Source organism: Vombatus ursinus, unplaced genomic scaffold (genome assembly GCF_900497805.2).
Source record: "Vombatus ursinus unplaced genomic scaffold, bare-nosed wombat genome assembly UNPS02014807.1, whole genome shotgun sequence".
Taxonomy (NCBI): Eukaryota; Metazoa; Chordata; class Mammalia; order Diprotodontia; family Vombatidae; genus Vombatus; species Vombatus ursinus.
Window position 1 is genome coordinate 60329988 of NW_020954585.1, and position 22187 is coordinate 60352174.

Here is a 22187-nt window from a genome sequence, read left to right on the forward strand (position 1 = left end):
AAAACTGCCACATCCAAAGCCTCAAAGGAAAATGTGAATTGATCTCAGTCTCAAAAACAAATTCCTGAAAAAACTCAAAAAGGATTTTAAAAAATCTCCTAAGAGGGGTAAAAGAATAATTGGGAAAAGAAGTCTAACTATGAAAAGGATGTTTGGCTTTCTGCACTAGAATCAATATGGCACAATAGAGGGAGCGCACTGAATTTGGAGTCACAAAACCCAATTTCAAATACCAAAAATGTAATTCTCGCTGCTTACGTAAGTCTGCGTGACATTAGACAAGTCACTGCACCTCTCTTGAAGCAGGAGACGTCTAAGATTTCTTCCAGATTTAGTCTGATCCTATGTACAATCCTATTTTGTATGTATGTGTTTTAAGAAATTTAGGTGATATATCCTTTAAACCAGGGGTGGGGAACCTGCAGCCTTGAGGCCACATGTGGCCTTCTAGGTACTTGAGTGAGGCCTTTTGACTGAGTCCAAGTTTTATAGAATAAATCCTTTTATTAAGGGGATTTGTTCTGTGAAGTTTGGATTCAGTCAAAGGGCCTCACTTGAGAACTTAGAGGGCCACATGTGGCCTCCAGGCCGAAGGTTCCCCACCCCTACCTTAAACCATTCTAATTCTACACTTGACCAACTGACTTTATGATAGATATGCTTCTGAAAAGGTTCCTCACAGTGAGGTAACTGATGGAACTTCCATTTTCTTTCTTTCTCCTTTCCTTTTGGAGAAAATGTCTTAAGTTACCAAACCTTTTATTATAATCCTCTGTTTCTTTGTCTTCTAGAAAGAGTTGCTTATGTTATCTTTTGTATTCTTTTGTGTTTTATTGCAGAAATGTTCAGCATATGACCTTAGATCAGCAGTAAAAACTAACCATAACAGTAGTAAGGAATATAAGTAATTAAGTAATAAGGAAAAGAGCACAGGGTTTGAAGTCAGAGTATCTGAATTCAAATCCCCTTACTTTTGCTTACTACCAGTCTGATGAAAGTCCTCTGAGCCTGCTGTGGACCAGGATATTTGTAGTTCTGAAGAGGCATGAGTTAATGCCCCACCCTCCCTCTACATGAGTGAGGGAGTGGTGGTGTAGACATGGGTTAGTGGGTGTTAACTTTTGCCTCCAGATAAATTGATTTGGTACCCAGCTGTGACCCTCTTGGGGGAAAAGTATAAAAGAGTAGTTTGTAGGACTTTGGCTGGAAGCTCTTTCAGACCCCAGGGAACCTTTTTGCCTACTGCTTTTAACGTTCCTGCCCATGCTTTTATCTCTTTTTGTCTTAGTAGACTGTTTTTGACTGCCTTGGGATAATAGTCATTGCACTCTTAACCTCACCTGGTGTTCTGAAGAAAGTTCTGAAGAAATGTAGGCAACTAGAAATTATTTCGCTACTATTGGTTTAGACTTTAATTCAAGAAGGCTTTGTTATTTAAAAAAAAAAATCAGAAACCTTTTTCAAAACACATTTGTGTTTTGAAAGAACTCCAGGGTTTGATTAATTTGTTTCTGTTTAAAGAAATTTTGAATTTTGCTTTAAGGTTGAAATTTATTTATATTTTGTACTTGATGCTTTTTCCTGTTTGACATTGTGCCATTAAAATCTCATTTATTCAGTCTTTCTGTAGCAGTTTTTAAGAGCTTGAGCTTGCCAGTTTATGTACACTCAGAAAATGCAAACTAATTTCATATTAGCATAAATAAAGTATTAGAAATGTTTGTTCTAATTGTACATAAAGAGTTCTAAAATTAAATGCAAATTGCTTTTGGATTATCCAAAGTTTCCTTTATCTGCATCACTGCTTCCTTTCATTAGCACAGATAACCAGGATTTTTATTGTATATTGTTCTCTGTCCAGTAGCTATTCAGTGAATGCTGCTATAATTGTCAATTTAGTGAAAATGATTACTAACAATGATTGTTGGTTGAAAAATCTGTTCTAAAAACATTGAAAATTGAACAAAAGTACAGTATGAAAAGGATTTATTTTTATAATTCAACTGTTACTTCCTGCGAAAAAGTATTTCATAATATTTGAACTCTTTAATACTATTTACTAAAGGCAAAGTCTTTCCTTGACATCTTTGGATTAACGTAGTAGGTTTTCTCTTTTCTTCTTTCCATATATTTTGTGCACATAAGTCCTCTTGTATTGTCTAATCCTTTCTCTGATTCTTGTTGTTTTAGTCCTCATGTGAACAACTGCCATTTTCTGCTCCTTTATTTTAGATCACAGTACTAAACTTTTTCTTTTTATTCTACAGCTTTGACAACTATTCTGCCAATGTTATGGTAGATGGAAAACCTGTGAATTTGGGTTTATGGGATACAGCAGGCCAGGAAGACTATGACCGATTACGTCCCTTATCCTATCCGCAAACAGTAAGAATTACGTATATATGTAAATGTTTTATATATATTAATTCTTTGATAGCAAATGAAATTACCTAAAGTTTGTTCATTGCCTATGAATTGGTTATCCTATGTTATCCAAAAGTCATGACTCCACAAGGTATGAGTAGTAACTTGATTTATTACAAGAGAAAGGGACATGCATCCTTATACCAAGGAGCTTGTGCTACAGATAGTGCCTTAGTTATTTATGGAGTAACAGCAAAAAAACAGGAGGTCTTATAGGAGGAGTAGAAGGCAGTCCCTTCCCAAATGGAAGTGACGTGGAGGGAGGAAGGGAGCAGTAGGGGAGGGCAAGTAAGAAGGGAACAAAAGGGTTTGGGAACATGGGACTATAGAAGGAGAATGTTCTGCTTATCTGAAAGGAGTCCTGGCTGCATGATTTATTATTCTGGGCAAACTGGCCAGAGCTGACTCGGGCTTCAAGGGCATTGAAAGTTTATTAGAGTTCAGTTGCAAAAGATCACTGTTAAATTAGTTCAGGGGGCTTTATCTTTGGCAAATAGGGCAACTCAAGAAAACAAGTTTTCTTCCAGAAAGTTTCAGCAATGATCAGAAAGCAATATGATACTTAACATATTGGTCTTTGGTGTATTGTAGCTTAAGAAATTCTGTTTTGGGCAAGGATTAGTTAATTGCATTTAGATTATAATAATGTAGTACCACAAGATTCAATTTTGTATTTAAAATGAAATTGTATTTTATTTAAATCCTTTAGGCTTATTTTTTTTTTCCCTACACAAATTTGGGAAGGTACAAGCGATATAGTTTAACTATTTTGGTTGTAGATATTTACTTTTTAATTTATTTAAAAATAGCCAGGTAAATGCAGAAAAACTCAAAATTCTGCATTATATTGCTGACTTAGTCTTTACCTTTTTCTTCCTATTATTCATAAATTGTGTGATTTAAATAACTTTCCTGCCTTTTTTTCTTTTAATTCCAATTGCTTTTTTAGTTCAAAGGAAGAAAACCGTTTACAACAGCAGAAGCAATTGCTATTAAGAACTAGATTGCCGTTTTGTTAGTTAATGATGAATGCAGGTGCTAAAGTGACTAACTTCCTTTGCTGGAAAATTTTTTTAAAACCTTATTAGCATTTTTAAAAAAATCAGTTGTCCTTAGATTTAAATGAACTCTTACTGGTGTTATGGAGGAAAGCTTCTGAATGGCTGTGAAAGAATTGACCTTGGAATTTAATACTAGTTAAAAATGTAAGTAAGTAGAAAAACATCTTATGGCCTGTTATGAACTAAATTTTAGTTATATCACTTGCCTCAAGTATCATGATACTATAGAAGTCATTTTATATCCTGTGATTTCTCTGAACTTTAATGTATTTCTCTCCCCATAATTTAAATTCACCCAGTTTTTAGGAAGAAAATGCTTTTTTATTTACTATATTTAAAAAACTTGACAGATCATAGATTTCAGTTAGTTTTTACAAAAACAATATTTTCATCTTTTACCAATCAAATGTTTCAGTTGCCTTCAAGGTTTTTGGCTAGTTTATGCTAGTTTCTCTGAGGAAGACAAAGAAATTTGGCATCCAACCGTGATAGAGTTTACAATCTAATTGGAAAATAAGACATTTAAAAACATGGCAGAAATAACTAACAATACCAAGAGATATGAGTGATGTCAGGCAAAAAGTCCTGTAGGACTTCAGAGGAAGGAGAGCTCATGTTTGTCCTAGGGTGATTTGCAGAAGCTTTAAAAATAGAAAAAGGTTTATATTGGGCTTTGGAATATGGGTAGAATGTGTTAAAATTCAAATCCACATTCTCTCCCTACTCCCACCTCCTTTCCACCTGCCATTGAGAAAGCAAGAAAAACAAAAACCTTTTATAAACATGTATAGTCAAGCAAAATAAATTCTATGGGTAAGTTTTTAATAGGCTGCAAACAATTTCTCTTGGCAGATTTCACACATTTCAAAAATTGAGGCATTCCCTTTGTCCTTTGGCAGTGTTACAGATTTCAAATTATTTTTGTTTAGGTTGTTACTTTTGTGGAATAGTGTGGTGCTTAAATGAAGTATATAAAGATACAGTTAGTTGTTAAAATATGCTCAAGCTTTGTATTCTGTGAACTTCTTATTTGGAGATGATAGGTTAAACAATTTTTAATATAGTTGCTCACATAACAATAATCTTTTTTATGTTTCCTGTTGAAGATGTCTTGACCATCAAATATAGCTTTTTTGTACTATGCAACCTAAAACCAAGCTTCAAGCTAAACAATTCTTTGAAGAGGAGGGCGGCCCACAGTTTCACTAAACAATGTTCTTGATATATTAATGAATGACCCTAAGATATTTCAAGAATCTATCATTGAATCAGTGTAGGTTTTCTCTCAACTGACACAAATTCCCAACCCCTCTATAACTTATTTAGATGGTTTTTGAGAGTTGCCAAAAAAAAAAAAAATTTTGTCATCCTCTTATCAAGCTGGCAGTGAGACAGTAGACAGACAGCTTCCCATTGGGTCCAGCCCTGTCAAATCCTTTCCAATTTGATAGCACCTCTGAGATATTGCCCTTTTCATTGACATAACTTTGATACATCTACCCTGACTGAAGCATTGAAAAAGAATTTTAATTGTAGAAATGGTTAAAATTTCCTCAGAATCATTTGTAAAATGCTGTGCATACCTAAATACTTAATAGGTTTAATTAATTAATTATTACATAATTACAGAAGTACTTGTTATACCTTGAAGGTTGGAAGAGAAGTTCATAAAGTTTTAAACCCTTTTTAAGAAATGGCAAGAAAAATGTGTGTGTTGTTCATATAAAAAACCATCCTTGGGGAACTTATTAATTTTTTTGAATTAACTTTAATTTCTTGGAGCCAAAATCCTGAAAGTTCTTCTAAAGAACCAAATGTTCATTTGGGTTCAGAAGTCAACTACACAAGTATAGGATTGTAGAAGGCATAGCTAGAGGATTTCATTTGAAAAGCACCTAGGGAAGTTACTGCAAGCTTCATATTAATGAGCTTAGAAGTATGGTATGAAAACCAAGAAATAGGCTGCTGCTCCCACTGTGGATAACACAAGGCAAAGCTTCCTAACAGTCACCTTTTCCAACTCTCAAGAAAGGGGCATTGATGGTAGAGACCCTTCCACTTCTCTTTGAGAGTAGCTGGTACCTTTCCAAGTGGAGGGTTAAGAACCTGGAGCCAAACAGTATCTGGTACCAAATGTTTTTAGAGCTGTCAGACACAACTCTGTTTTCCTGGTTACAACACTTTGCCTTCGAGTTTTCTACAACCAGCCAAAAGAAACATTCATTCCCCTTTGTCGTCAGATCTGTTGCCACTGGCAGAAGGAAGATACTGTTTTTATGTATTATATGCTGCATGGTTCTGTCCCTATAAAGGATTCTCTTTGGCATTATAAATCTGTTGACAGAACTGCTAACCTCAGATATTAATCATATATAGATACAAATAAATATTTTAAAAAAATTAGTTTTGGAAGTAACAAAAAGTTTGTTATGCTATCATATTCATGTGTTTTTTAAGAGTTTTGTAAAGCTCAAATCACTATTCTATAACCTTGAAAGGAGTATGTCATTTTTGGAAAGTGAAAAAAGAGAAGGTGTACTATGCTTCAGACATATGCTGGATTGAATAAGATCCTTTAGGATAGTCACTCATAGAATTGAAAATAGCTTAGCTAACCTCTCAACCTAGATGCCAGAGAGTTTTCAGTTTTCAGTAAGCTATATATACAGTAGCTCTCTCTCCCTCTCTCCTTCTTCTCCTCTCCTCCCCCCCCCCCACACACACACACACACACACACCCCCACACACACACTCTTTAATCATTCCCTCCCTTTCCAGTCTCTTTATCTTCCCAGATATAATAATTGATTAGAAATTGATATGTAAAACAGGAACTTGTGGACAGATTATATCCCTGAGGCCCAGTCCAGGTCTAGAATATGATACCTTAGAGATCAGGTAGATTAGGTAGAATACCAGAGCACTGCCTAAGAATGGTTTTTACCTTTTTAAATACAGTGAAACTTTATTTTTAATGTAAGACCAGTCTTCGCTCTACAGGCTCTGGTTTGTTAACCCCTACCCTAGACTCTTTAAAAAAATTATTTTTATTTACTTTGTTAAATGTTTCCCAATTGCGTGTAAAAAAATTTAACAATAATTTAAAAAAAAATTTGAGCTCCAAATTCTCTCCCTCCTTCTTGAGAAGGGAAGCAATTCTTTATCAATTATACATGTGAAGTCATGTAAAACATATTTCCATATTAGCCATGTTGTGAAAATCTCCCCACAAACAAAATAAAATAAAGTTTTTTTTAAAGTATGCTTCAGTCTGCATTGAGTTCATTCATTCTCTCTAGAGGTGGATAGCATTTTTCATCACGGGTCCCTTGGAATTTTTTTGAAATTGTTGTCTTGATTGGAGTAGCTAAGTCTTTCACAGTTGATCATCCTTAAAATACTGCTGTTACTGTTCTGGTTCTGATCACTTCACTTTGAATCAGTTCATATAAGTCTTCTCAGGTTTTTCTGAAACTATCCTCATCATTTCTTATAGCCCAGTTCCCCACTTGACAAGCTTCCCAGTTCCTTACCACCACAAAAAGACCTGTCCTGGATTCTTGATTTTTCTTTACTTTCTGTCCACATTTCCTTTTCTGTTGTAATCTTACTATATGCCCCTCTTGTGGTGCTATTACTCATACTTTTGGGACTGCTAACAATAGCTTGTTTCTGTTTGACTTCTCATGTCCTTTCTGAAAATATTGTTCATATTTTAAATTATTAATTTTATTATTCCCTTGGAAATATTTGTGGAGAGCAGACCCAGAATCAGGAAATCATTGCACTGATAACATAGAATTTAGTATGGCACAGATTTATCATGGTCCTCATTATGCTATAATTTCATGTATGGTGAAATCACCTATATCATAGGCATATCAGTTCTGCAGCATGGACCCTGATGTCTTTACAAAAGGAAATTTTCAAAATTAAAAATTTTTATTTAGGGCTTTTGGGGTATTATAGTTCAGAGATGTCGGGCATGGGCCCACAGCACTCCCAAGTGCAGCCTGAACCAGATTAAAATATAATTGGGAAATGTTTAACAAAATAAAAATGCAAGAAAACAAAGATAACATGTTTTTAAAACTAAGTCAATATGTGGCTTGCAGGGATCCTCAAAATTTAGTGGCCACTATTTCTATTTGAGTTTGATTGTTTTCAGGCACAAGCTACTGTGATTGTATATAATACGATCAAAAAGAAGGAAAAATAGATAAGTTAAGGTCCAAAAAAGTACTGTCACTACTCTATAACCCTGAAGGAGACATACCCTTTCTGAGGAAATGAGAACAATTATCCTGTGACTCAGATACACTGGATAGGATGAGGCATTTTTTTCTGGTACAGTCTCTTAAGTTTAAGGTAAACTAACAGTCTCCCAATTCAGATTCCAGAGAACACAGAAGAATACAACATGTGGAGTGGATACTTGATGAATCAGGAGCAAATCTTGATCGAAATATTCTCTCCTCTCTTCCAGGCTGTCACTGCAATTATTCTAAACGTTCAGAAAATAATTATATAAAACAGGAAAAGGAAGTTGATGCTATCCTGTTACAGTTGTCTCTCAAATGTTTTATTTCTCAGTTGTTTTTTTCTAAGTTCCACATGTCTGACTCAGGGCAAAGAGGAACTCTTATATTCAAGAAAGCAAACAAATATTTAAACGAAGAGGTAAATCCATAGAATTGGTTTTGTCTGTGGGGAAAGTTTTTTTCTCCCGAGACTTTTTGTAATTCAGATACAACAGGAAGATAAAATTCTATGGATGTGTTCTCTGTGAACATTCACACCAATTATAATGGCTGCATCACACATTTCTAATTTATTATTGCTACTAAAATAAAGGATTAAACATTGTGTTATCACCAGTGATTGCTTTTTTTCTGTCCATGAATAATGATTTTTGTAGTACTTTATATATATTATTTCACTAAATTCTCAACAATCCAATGAAAATAGATGATGAGTTTTATACGTGAAGAAATGGAAGCTCAGAGGAGTTAAGTAGATTATACAAAGTTAGGTCACTAGTAAGTTTCAAAGCTACGACTTCACGTTAGTCTTCAGATTAAGTCCATATTTCCTGTGGAACTAGATCATTTCAAGAATTAACCTATAGAGATTTTTATGGATATATGTACATGCATGCATGTGTGTGTGTGTGTGCCCACCGTGTGTGCATATATATATATATATACACACACATGTGTGTGTGTAAACTGCTAAAGGATACTACATTCCTTATTAGGAAAAGCAAATAATTCTTATTGGAGATTATTTTCCAGTCATTATAATAAAAAAGAGAATAATCCATTGCTGTGAAAGACAGCACCTTACCATTAAGTCTAAGGAGCAGACTGAAGCAGTTAAAATTTGTCTCTCTTCATTTAAGTGACCGAAGTGGACAAAAGATGCCAAAGATAAGACGGATTAAAGATTTCAGAACAAGAATTAAAATTTTTTTTTTTTTTTTTTGCTAAATGGAATACTTTGGACCTTAATTTGTTGAGTATGTGTCAAATTTTTTGTGAGCTAGATAATTTATGATGCTTGAATAATAGGACTGGAAGTTTGAGGTCCTTTAGTTCAGTGATGTCAAACTGAAATAGAAACAGATCCCTGGCCAGCATATTGATTCAGAAAACCACAAACTAACGTCATGTTGTATTGTATTTTTTATTAAACATTTCCCAATTACATTTTAACGTAGTTCAGCTCTGGGGGGTGAGTTTTATACTTCTATTTTAGTCCACTTAATCTCTTTGTAGTCAGGACTGCAAGTGATTAGAAATCTTAAAACAGAAGTCCCTTGTAACATCCTTTTTTTAAAAATCCCTTTCTTTTTATGTAGTTCTCTGAGAATAATCTGTTTTGGTTATCCCTAAAAAGCAGGGTCTCAAATTTAGAGTTAGAAGGGATCTTAGAAGCCATCTATTCCAATTAACTCATTTTACTGAAAGGTTAAGTAAACTTGCTCAGGGTCACACAGCTAGTTAAGTATCAGAAAAGGTCTTACTGATTCAACTAGCACTCTGTCATCTATGTTGTGCTGCTTTTTTTTCCAAACTAATTCTAGTTCCTTTCTTTTTTTTTTAGTATTACTTTGGGGTTTTTGTGGGTTTTTTTTTGTTTATTTCTTAGCTCACCATAGTATTTCATGTATCTGTATCCCTTTAGGGAGAGCCATTCCATGTGACAAATAGTTGAGGTTTTTTGTTTTGTTTTTGTTTTTTGGAAAGAAACAAAAGTCAGCACAACTAATCAAAGTTTGAAAATGTGCAGTTTGTACATGATGGCTACTACTGCTTTTTTGGAGTCACTTGCTATATAGTGAAATTTTTTCCCCTCCCTTCACTTTTATCTTGTATATGTCTTTGTTTTTGAAATGTATTGCTTGTAAGCAACAGATTGTGAGGTTTTCTTTTCTTACCAGTCTGTCATTCTTTTTCATTTTATTGGAGTGTTTAACCCATTGCTATTTAAAGTTACGTTAGTTTCATGTTTTTCTCCATCTGTCTCTAAAATTGGTTGGCTGTTTTTTGTTTTTTGTTTTTGTTTTTGTTTTTTTTTCCTTTTCTGGTGTAAAGACACCATCATGTTCCTTCAGTTACTTTACTTTGATGTCTTTTAAAGGTGGCCCTGTTCCCATTGGCTCTGTTCCCCTTCACCCCGATTCCCTCTTCTCATTTTCACTTTAGGGTTTTGTTTGTTAGTCATCTCTCCCACTTGTATCTGGTTATTTCTTCCCCTTCTTTTTTTGCTTCTCAGTCAGGTAGATTACTCATTCCTCTCCTCCCCTTCAGCTAGTCCTGTTAATTAATTGATTTTTTTTTAAATTTCATATTTTGTGCCTCTTTCAGAAAAGGATTTATTTCACTCATCATTATCAGTCTTCTCTTTATCCTAGACTTCATTCTCTGATTCATGACCTGGTCTCTTTCTCTTTTCTCTGTATTCTTCATACAATCAAAGCTTCTAAGGTATCCATTCTAGGCTCTGCCAGTAAGGGCTTTTCTAGCACTGCCTTTTAGGGCTTACCCCATGGATTCCCCTTTTCCATTGTACCTCATTCTCAAAATGCCAGTTATTGCAGATATCAGAGAGGACATCGTCCCATGGTAAGGCACCTCCCTGTCATCTTTTTTTTGTATATTGGCCTGAAAATCTCCCTGGGTCCATACTCTCCCACTCATTTAGGTGCAAGTTGCACCCAGGGGTTCCAACTCAGTGTGCACCACCCCACCCCAATTAGACTTTTCAGGCACCAAATTTTCTCCAAGCCTCATCCAGTGTTAAGGTCCTCGTCTCCTTTCATTTGTAGGAGCATTCATCAGTGGAACTCCCTCTTACAGCTAATGTGAGGGCCTTTCCTCCCTTTTTCAGCCCCCCCCCAAGGCTCTTCTCTTTCTAACATCAGAGGTCACCATCCCTTCGTTGCTAGCCGTTTATTTGACCCCAGGGTCAACTCCTTTCTATTCCCCTACTCTTCTTTCATGTACCCTCCCATGTTGTAATACAGTCCTACAAAAGAAGTATTCTGTATGCAGAGTGTTGCCAGGTTCTGTCCATAATGCCTTGTCTGCCTCTTCACTGCCTTCACCCCTGTCTCCTTGTGTACATTTTAGAAAGAAGTCTCTTTCTGGTCTTTCTGTTGTTGTTCCTAGTCCTAGGGATTCAGGTTTTGATGTGAATCCCATGTCTGCTAGTGGTTAGTGAAGCCTCACTGCCTGTAGCATGAGAGGTGGGGGAGGAGTGCTAAGTGAACTCGGGATCATTGAGCATCAGTTCCTGGGTTTGGGGTTGTGTGGTTTGTTGTTTTCCAGTTTTTGTTTTTAAACTTTCTTTTAGGTTCAAGATGTCATACTGAAGTTGCTTTATCTTTAGCGCATGATTTCTGTTTTGGAGACATTTGAGAGGTCATGGGGATTAGAGAAAATGTCTAGTCCTCCATCTTATTGCTCCAATTTTTAATCTTTCAAAACTCTTTTAGGTCTCTTATTTTATCATTGAGTGTTATTATTCCCACTTGACTAGTGAGAAAACTGAAGGACAGAGCAATTAAATGACTTACCATGGGTGACACCTCAAGCAGAGATAAACGAGATAAACCCAGGTCTTCTGAGCCCATGATGTGTTTAACTAGACCATGATTAATGAATCATAGATTTAAAACTGGACGGAACCTCAAAGATCATCGAGGCCAAGGGTTCTTAACTTTTCTTTGTGTCAGGAACCCCTTTTCCAGTCTGGTGAAACCCTGTGTTAAGAAGTCCTGATCTAGTCCAAGCCCATCATTTCACAGATAAGGTAATTGAGATCTGGAGAGGAGAAATTTCTTGCCTAATGTCACACAGGCAGTAAATTGAATAACCAAGGCTGGTACCTAGGTCCTCTGACTTAGGGTATAGCTCTCTTTCTCTCTACCTGTTCTGTTAATCTGTTTTGCTTTGCTACTTGTATAAATATCTAATATTTGCATGGTGCTCTTAACTTTTCAGGATGCTTTATATGTTATCTATCTCATCATAATACTTACTTTTTAAAATAACGTTTCCAGTCGAAACAGTTACGAGGTTTTACCTCACCCAGCAAATCTGTAAAAATGACAAAAAATAGAAGTAGTGCTGGAGGGGATATGGAAAGATAGGTGCACTAACACACAATGGAACCATGAAAATCGATTACCAGGTCTGGAAAGCAATTTAGGATTAAACTAAGAAAATAACAGGCAATAGGTGGAGAGTCTGTAAGTAGCATTGGGATGCAAAGAGTATTCCAGTTCCAAAACCAGTCTGGAGTCTGAAAGTATAAAAGAAGGAATAGCCTGTATGGAAAGGATAGCCAGGCAGCTTCCATTTGGGTGGGAGTTAGGGCTCAATGAGTGCCAGAAGATAGGAGAGGACAGCCAAATAGGTGGAAGGAAGCCTGTCACTTAGAGGGGAAGTTCCATAAGACCAGGTGGAAGGCATGGGTAAGATAGGAGACGGGGTGGGGGAGGGATGGTCATGATTAAAGTGGAGGGATATGAAAGGGGGCAACTGAAGATTGCAGAAGGGGGGAGTTTCTCTTTAGTCATTTGGGATTATCACACGGATGGGGACATCAAGAGGAGATTAAAGTTTATTAGCCATTGGGGAATTAATCAAGACACAGGGATCAGTGCATTGGGGGTAGCTCCACTGATAAAGACAGATGAGCAGGAGGTTCTCACCTCACCTTAATAAACTGGAAGTTTAATATAGACTGTCTTTATATTAATTTTTTATTATTCGCAGTGCAGTTTTCTGCTCATGATAGAGATATGGCATAGTTTAAAGAACATTGCATTTAGATTTCTGAAGAGATATGACCAGAAATTCCTTCACTTGGGGTGGGCTGCCACAGTGTTGCAGAAGCCTTAGGCAAGAGGGACAGCGGTGCCAAGGACAGTGCAACTGTGGATGCCCTTGCACTGGGAGAGAGGCCAATGCCTCCACAAGGGCTAAGGAAGGGAAGGCAGACCTGGGTGAGGGTGGGCCTGAAAGGATCTTGGAGGTGAATACCAGTAGGGGAATAGAACCTTAGTGTGGCCCAGGAACCTTGTATGCAGTGCTGAGCTGTGCAGCCCACACTGCTGAAGGACCGCAGTCAGTGTGAGGTGACTGCCTACATGGCTAACCCCAGGCAAAGAGCCTGTGCTCCCCCACTCTAGTTATATAGCTCTTGTCAGAAGAGCTAAGTATGAATTCTTGCTCTGCTGTTTACCAGGTTTGTAACTTTGGGTGAGTCACTTAAGCTATCTTGGCCTTCAGTTTCCTCCTGTAAAATGTGGGGTTGACCTAGATGATCATCAAGGTTCCTTTAAATTCTAAATCCTGTGATCCTAAATGTTGAATTTGAATGTTGTAAAAGGGATTCTGGCATTACAGAGGTTCAGCTAGGTCAGGGGGACCAGGGACCCACAATCTAGTTTTTTATATTGATAATTATATTTCAGAGTTCCTTTGTAACCTTGTGCATTTTAATTTATGCATTTAAAATATATTGAGGAGTCTTTGGGTTTTACCGGACTGCCAAAGGGGTCTATGACACAAAAATATTGTGTCATATGGGTTAGATGTAGCCCTCAGCTAGATGACTTTTAAAGTTTTTTGAACTCTTAAAATTGAATCTCTACTACTCTGCTCTTTGTTGAGTCTTCTGCCCAATTTCTATCTAGTTTTTCAGTTTAACCAGGTTGTTTACTTTTCAGTGTCCTTTATGTATATTCATATTAAATCTACTGAGTTTAGAGCACTTGTAGGAAATGCAAATGTTAGTTTAGATAAGGCATGTGGTACTTGTTTATAATTTAACACATATCTCCTTCCTTAAAAACTTTTGTTTTCTTATCCTGTTTGTATAGCATTTACCATGGTGGTCCTCTTTAACAAAAAATCATCCTTATTATGTTAGGAAAGATTGAGGTGTAAGGTTCTGGTTTTATAAGTAAGGAATGACCTCAAGAGCATCCTCTTATGTTATAACACAAGCTGAGTCCATTCAGCAGAATTGTCACTATTGGTTTACCTCCTGTTTTTAGAAAAGCTTGGTTGAAGCCATAAAACGTAATCTAAACTTTGGGGTAGCAATCAGCAATGCTGATACAATGTATTCATTTTAGTTTTATATAATTTATAAAATGAAACGAGTTCATGTTCTTGCTCCATCCTGTTGCCTTAAGCCACTTGTTTCAAAAACACTAGCTCCCACCTGGTAGACTGCAGATTCCAGTGATTCTTAGATCATCCTTTGAGAAGCACTAGCTGAAGTCACTGGTAGAAAGTGTTGAACCAGAGACAGCTAGGTGGTACAGTGGATAGAGCACCAGCCCTGGAGTCAGGAGGACCTGTATCTCGTCTCAAACACTTGACACTTACTAGCTCTGTGACCATGGGCAAGTCACTTAACCCCTTGCCTAGTCCCCTTCACCCCCTCAAAAAAGTATTTGAACCATTGACCTCCTAACCCATATGGACAGATGACATTCATACTCTTGGAATACGTCCTTTCAAAAATAGACCATATTTTCCCAGTTGCCTAGAGGGATCGAGGTGGCTCCGTGGATAGTACACTGAGCCTGAAGTCAGGAAAACCTGAGTTCCAATGTGGCCTCAGACACTAGCAGTGTGAACTTGGGCAAGTCACTTAACCCCGTTTGCCTCAGTTTCCTCAGTTATAAGATGGGGACAATAATAGCACCTACCTCCCTGAGTTGTTGTGATAATCAAATGAGAATATTTGTGAAAAGTGCTTAGCACAGTGCCAGATACATAGTAGATGCTTAATAAATGCTTGTTTTCTTCATTCCTTTCCCAGTTTATTGATGGGCATATAGTGGTGTTTTTTTTACTCTTATAAAGACAAAATATATTAATATATAAATTAAAATTAAATTTAATGTGGCTGATCCAGGGCAGATAATTCTAAGACTTGTATTATCCCCCAAATCTTAAAAAACAAAACAAAAACAATCAGCTTTTAGATAAATGAAAAGAGCAGGGGAAATGTACAGATGGCTAAAAAGAATGTTTACCTCACAGAAAGCTGAGTATAGTAAGCAATAAGAAAATTATTTTCTTTTTTCTGTCTCCCTTTTTAAGGGATTCCATGAATGAGTCAGGGTTCTGTAAGGATTTTTGAAGAGTAGGAAGGAAAGAGCAGAGTTTAGCCAGAATTTGAGATCAACAGTACTCTTCAAACTTTTGTACTACTTCTGCTGGAACAAGAGAATTTGGTAAGGTAAAATATCCTCTTCCCAGGGAAATAACAAATCCATTTTGATCGGCATTGGAAATACGTCTTAGTATAGTGATCTATTTAGATTTAATTAAGGAAGAGAGCTCATACTGATAGGACTTCCCTAGTTATATTTCTGTTAAAATAAAGGATGTAGAGCAGACATTTGTCAGTCTTTGATAAAGCCACTTACATATCTTTTGTTCTGGACATGAGAGTTGTCTCATGTTTAACAACCCAGCATTGTACTGAGGAAAGAAAGCTTCATCTTTTACAAATGCACCAACCTAAGATAAACAATACTTTTAAAATATACCAATTACAAACAAACTAGATGAGGATTAACACAGGTATTGGTGAAATTCCTTAACTTCTCACCTAATAGTTGACTTACCCTGTTTAGTTATTTCCCTCTTCTCCTTGGAGGTGGCCTTCTGATTACTTGTAGCTAGGAAATAGTTTAGCAAATAAAGTTGAATTCATAGTGGGAAAAATTATTCATTTCCATTACTGCATTTCTTCTCCCTCATTAAATTCAAAGCATTATTATTACTAACTTTATTAAGTCTGTAAGGGTCAAGGAGTATGGTTGAAGAAGGTAAATAAAACCTGTGCTAAGAGAATGAATGTCTGAAAAGCTTACGCTGGCCTATCATAAGACCAGGGTTTGTGCTTATGTACTTATTGTACTTCAGCACAAAGTTCTGAAAGAAATTTGACTAAAGTCTTGAAAAAGTAAGGTCAAATAAAGTAGTAGCCATCACCTAAGAGAAGGTGCACTTGACATGTACAGTCTGCCAAGTAGCAGCCATGTACTCTATGGCTGTGCTTAGATCCTGGCTGGGGCTGGATCTTAGTTAAAACAACATTGAAAAGCAGAGTCTTATTTTACTTTTCCCCCCTTCATAACTCTCCTCCCTTGTTTGTTCATCTTTTCAGTGTGACTACCTGCTTTTTAAAAGCCTCTTGTTATAGGCAGCTTGTGGATGGATAGAGTGCTAGGTCTGTAGTCAGGAAAACCTGAAATTCAAATGTGGCCTCAGACACTTACTAGCTGTGTGGCCCTAAGAAAGTCATTTAACTTCTGTTTGCTTCTGTTTCCTCAACTTTAAAGTATATACTTGCAGGGTAGATCAATAGTGAATGAAGGTCAATAAAAACATTTAGTACAGTGGCTGGCACATAGTAGATGCTATGTATAAATGCTTATTTCCTCCCTTCTCTCCCCTTATATCACTGAGAGACAGTATGGTTTAATGGTGTAGCCAAGATGACCTAGGTTTGAATTCTGCTTCTGATATAAATGCACTGTGTAAACCCTGGACAAGTCACTTGAACTATCGTTACTCTGGACTACTCTCTCTCAAACTAAATTATAGAACAGTTGTTGGCTTCATTTGGTGGAGGGAGTTTCCACACTGGGATTTCTACATCCTGATGGAATCAACTCTTCCCCCCTCCCCCCCAAAAAATAAAAATAAAAAGACCAAGTGACCTTACCCGTTAAGTTGGGAGATTCAGATAAACTGCCTCAAGTTGGTATTCAGTGTTTCATTAGCTTAAGATAGGTATCTACTTTAAATCTTTAGAACCATAGAATGTTAGCACTGGAAAAGTGAGCTTAGAGATCATCAGCCACTTCATTTTGCATTTGAAAGAAACTGAGGTCCGAAGATGTTGAAGTGACTAGCCCAGGGTCATACAGCTACTAGTATCAGCCAGGCCAGGCCCTAGGTCTCCTCATTCAAGGCCCAGTGTTCTTGTATGGGAGAGTTGAGGTCAGGACAGAAAAGTTCTAAGAAGGAACAACAGGTAAGAAATTTCCTTAACCTAAACCAAGTTCTCATACTGTTACTAGGTTGGAGGCACGTATGGTAAGGATATAACCTCCAGGGTGAAAGACGAGCCAATCGCTGTATGTAAAACTTTCAATCAATTTAAGTTTCAAGCTTTATCTATTCCCTTATCTCACTTAGTAGGATAGCTTCCTGAGCTTCAAGCCCCTTGAGTGTTTTATATTTAATTCATTCAAGGGTTATGGCTTTTTGAAATGAAAAACCAACACTCTATTAAAGCTTTCCTTGAAGAGTAACAATTTCCCAAATACTCATAATTAAAGCATTTACTGCTTATAATTCCTTTGTAATGAAAGAAATTTAAAGAACTGTTGAATAACCTGTATTTCCCATCCACTGAGGATTCCAATATGGGTGTGGAGGAAGTACAGGGAATGGCAAGTAATTCAAGAATTCAAGCAAGCTGTGAAACCTCAAGATGGCCATAGATTTTTAAGAATAAAAAGCTTGGAGCATAGCTCATATTAACCCATTCTTGCTTTACCCCCTTTTCTCCTTTGGTGTCCTGGTTATGGTGATATATTGGTCTGTTTATGAATGACATTGGGTGATAAGTTGCTTAAGCCATGCAGGTGTGGTAAACTAACCTAACTCTGCTTTGAAATGATGCACAATCCACCTAATTGCTGAAACACTGCTTGGATTCTTTGAGAGCTTGTGCATGCCCTAGATTTTTTTTTTTTAAATGACTTGTAGAAAACCATAGTTGTATGGGATTTCCCTTTTCCTTTCAGGTACAAGATTTCAGTTGGATAGTTTTGAGAAACAGCTTTAGGAAAAGGCTTTGGCCAAATGTACTTTAATGCCATAATATCATTCACAAAATAGTACAGTGGCTTCCCCCTCATTTCATTTAATGCCTACATTTTTAAAATGTTACCATTTAACTAGTAAGGTCCCTGCCTATTTTATGAGTAACTAAAATTTTTCTATCACTGTGTCTTTTGTGGAGTTTACTTTTGTTTTTTATTCAAAAACTGAAAGTACCAATCAATGGGCTTTGAAGAATTCAAACCCTTAGCCACTTTCTGAGAGATTTGTGACACAATGAATAAGATAGTGAAAGAAAATGTTATTTAGATTTATAACTTTACATCTACTTTCCCCCTTTGCCACCTCTGTAGGACAAGATACCCTTGCCGTATACTTTGATTGCCCATTAGGACAAAATCTGAAAAGTAAATTTACTAAATTGTGTGTACATGGGAGCTTAATACTATTTGTAGATGACAGCTGTATGATACCTTTACAGTGGTCTGAACTTCAGGAGAAACAGCAAAACAGATTTCTTAGTACTTTAAATAGTAAGTTGTACAAAATTCAACATAGTATTTTCCTATGGTATTTTTTCCCTTGTCCTTCATATTCTTAGCTATTTGCTTTCAAAAATGTTGAACTTGAGTTTGAAAGGACCTTTGGTTGTAACAGAATTAAATGTCTACCCATGTGTTCCAAGGTATGAAAATGGTACACATAAAAAGTGGACTAAGAGGTCCTTCCTTTGGGACATATTTGGTTAACTTTGCCTCTCCTAAGGTTTGTTCCATCCTTTCTCCCCCCTTTTAGGTTAATGAGCAGTTTCATAGATGCACAGTGTTCCAGTTTACAAAACTGTTTACCAGAATATAAATTAATGGTGCACGCTGTAAACACAACTTCTCCTGATTGGCTTTCTGCAATATTAAAGAGTTCTTTTAAATTGTTGAAACTTTTTTTTCTAATTCTCTTTCTTTGTGTGTATTTTTTAATAGGATGTATTCTTAATTTGCTTTTCCCTTGTGAGTCCTGCATCATTTGAAAATGTCCGTGCAAAGGTAAGGGGAAATTCAATTTTTTAGATTAGTATTTTGCCTTAGGGATTATAGCTATTAATGGTAATTTCAGGAAGAAATGTTTTTGAAACCTATATGCCATTATGAGTCATCAAATAGTTTTTTTGTAGTCCTTTACATTAAAAGGAATATTATGTTTTATCATGAAAGAAGGTAACTGTGACTAAAGCTTTTGAAAGTTTTAACAGATTTTAACATTGTCTGTTTAAAGAAATTCCCATGGAGAGGACTTCGTGGGATGAGAAGTGTCCTTCCTCCATATTGTACAAAGAGAAAATTACATTTGCATCCTTAGAGACTGGAAGTTGAGTCCCAATACCTTGTTATTGTGTCTAAAAACATTAACTCCTGTGAAATTACTTACTGCGTATATATAGATGTGTGTTCCTCAGAATTTAAGAGGGGGACAAGTTTCCTTCCTGGAATATTCCAATTAGTAGCTGACTTAACCTGGATTATATAATGTTCAGTAGTAGGTTCCCTTCACCCTAACCCATTCCTATTTTACAGCTAGAGTCACATTTCACTAGCAGCCTGATAAATCTCATAGAAATATTTATTTCACTAAATTTTGGGAGTTTTAAGAAAAACTAAATCCAATAGAGTGTAGTGTTCCTGATTTAGGAAAAATAATAAGGAACTTTTTTCTCCTTAAGAAAAATCTATGATTTAAAGAGAACAGAATATATTTTGTACATTGTTATTCCTTTTAGTGACTAGTGTCACTAGGTGGTGAAACCTAGCTTCATCATGATGATGATGTCATGCTAATTTAATGGCAGACAAAGGAAATTAAACTCTGCATAATATCATTTTCATTTCTTTCTTTCAATTGTCTAGTGGTATCCTGAAGTGCGACACCATTGTCCTAACACTCCCATAATTCTAGTGGGCACTAAACTTGACCTTAGAGATGATAAAGACACGATTGAGAAACTAAAGGAGAAGAAGCTGACTCCAATAACCTACCCACAGGGCTTAGCCATGGCAAAGGAGATTGGTATGAAATCTTAACTGTTTATATTTTCTGACTGCTTTGCACAATATCATAAATAGGGGATTTAGAGAACCTATTTGCCTTTGAATGTAGCCAAATGAAGTTTGGAAACTGCAAAGTAGAGATCCGATGACAAGCATATCAGTAATGACATCATTATAGTAAGTCATTCTTCTTTCCTTAACTTCTTGTGTTTCTTTACAGGTGCTGTAAAGTATCTGGAATGTTCAGCACTCACACAACGAGGCCTCAAGACAGTGTTTGATGAAGCTATTAGAGCGGTTCTTTGCCCACCCCCTGTCAAGAAGAGGAAGAGAAAATGTCTTCTGTTGTAAATGTTACAACCCTGCCCTATTCCCCTTTGAACCTTTGTAAGCTTTGCTTAAACAGTGGAGCATTCACTCAATGCCAAGTTTTTGTTATAAATTAGTTTCTTTCCATAAAACCCTCTGAACCAATCAATAATTTCATGGTTTTGTTTAAAGTGTTAGAGAATGATTTTTTTCATGTTCTATTAAAACTAAATCCTAAAAAAGACAAACCTACTTAAAGCCTTATTTTTCAAAAGCCCTGTTCTTGCTCAGATTAAGTGTTGCCAAAATATCCACTGAGCTAAGTTGCATTGTTGTGCTATGAACACTAAGCACTAAACTGTGTTTTAAAGACCTTTGTCTTTGAGAAGACTGTTTAATTTCTGATAGTAGGAAATGCAAAAACACTTTCTAACTCATTTTTCAGATACGTAAAACAGTACAGTATACTTAGTAAAAATGTTTAATGCATTGAATAATTTATCAACCCATGTTCATTATATAATATTGTACTGTATATCAGAATGGAATGTGTATAACAAAACTACAGTCTTTGGATCAATCTTTTGCTTTCACAGTAAAGATTCAAGAATCAGGCTCTTGCTGTGATTTCAAACAGAAGTCCCATGTTTGTTTTTGTTAATGGAGTATTCTGCTCTTTAACAGCAATGTTTTGGGTTGGATTATTTGAAATATTTGGTTTCACCAAGGAATAAAGACAGTATTTTGACATCCTCTGGAACCTAGGATTAATTTACACTACATTGTATTCTGAAGAGTGGAAAACTGAATAAATTTTGTCATGGGTAAAAAGTTTAAAAATCATAACCATTAACATCTGTCAAATGCAGTAGATAAGAAAGGTTGATGTTCTTGGTAAGTGTTTTGTTTCCAAGCTTTTCTTTTTTTCTTCTTTTTCCTTTCCCCCAAGTAGGGCATTCATTTAATACAACTCTGAACTGGTCATTCCCACAGTTGTGAACTCAAGTAAATGCTTTTTTCATCAAACCCTTTCTTACTGAGCAATATTACTCTACTTGTATTTTAAAAATCTTTCTGATTATGTATTAGAACTTTGCATTTTTGTAGTTTAGAAAAAGCGCATTCTTTTCATGCTACCTTTGTTCAAACTACTACATGCTTTCTTTAGTCTTCTAGTAACTAGGTGTAAAAATCATGTGATGCAGCTTTACAAAACTTTTTTTTTAAATATACTTTAGCTATTAAAATATGAACCTTCTTAAACATCACTGTATTGCCAGGTTACCAACACTGTAACACTACTAATGTTGACCCTGTTCTTGACCTCACTTACTTACATGTACACATGCTTTCTATTGCTTTTCCTAGTAACGTGACCTCGGGCCTGTGAGGTTCTGTCAGCTTAGTGCTAATGCTAACAATGTTCTGTACATCCTAAACACTGGCAAGAATACACAATATTGAACTACAACCTTTCAACCACTAGAACAAAATTTTGAAGATGCAAAAGTTGCAAAATTGTGGAGTGTTTTTACATTGATCTTTTGCTAATGCAATTAGCATTGTTTTGCATGTATGACTTAATAAATCCTTGAATCACGTTACTGGTAATGCTTGCATTTTTGAGAATTCTGTGAATGGTCTCTAATAAATGTTCCTACTATTTGCCATTTTTTTGAAAAACTGGGGGTTAAAGTTTCTGGAAATGTTATTACAAATGTTCTGTTGCGTAAGTACTATTGATGTAAAATAGCTACAGTGTTTTCACACACATCTCATTTAACATGAAGTAGGTAATTATTATTAGTATACTATATTAGTAATAGCATCATCCCAGCTCTTAACATTCAGAATCTAGTGCATCCCTCACTATTAACTATTTCAGCAAAGAAGCCAGTCCTTAATACAGGGTTTTTTATATACTAAAGCTAAAATGATCATTTAAAAATCATCTTACT

The 22187-nt window shown here is 36.0% G+C and overlaps 1 protein-coding gene across 1 annotated transcript in view; it reads left to right on the forward strand.

Moving 5' to 3' along the window:
- LOC114052125 (ras-related C3 botulinum toxin substrate 1) overlaps window positions 1-21833 on the forward strand; it is a 43243-nt gene extending 21410 nt beyond the window's left edge. Inside the window, exons 3-6 of the mRNA XM_027874622.1 lie at window positions 2268-2385; window positions 18859-18921; window positions 19780-19939; window positions 20141-21833. Coding sequence (XP_027730423.1) covers window positions 2268-2385; window positions 18859-18921; window positions 19780-19939; window positions 20141-20271 — 472 coding nt within the window. The 3' untranslated portion in view covers window positions 20272-21833. The remainder of the gene's footprint in view (window positions 1-2267; window positions 2386-18858; window positions 18922-19779; window positions 19940-20140) is intronic.
- The last annotated feature ends 354 nt before the right edge of the window (window positions 21834-22187 follow it).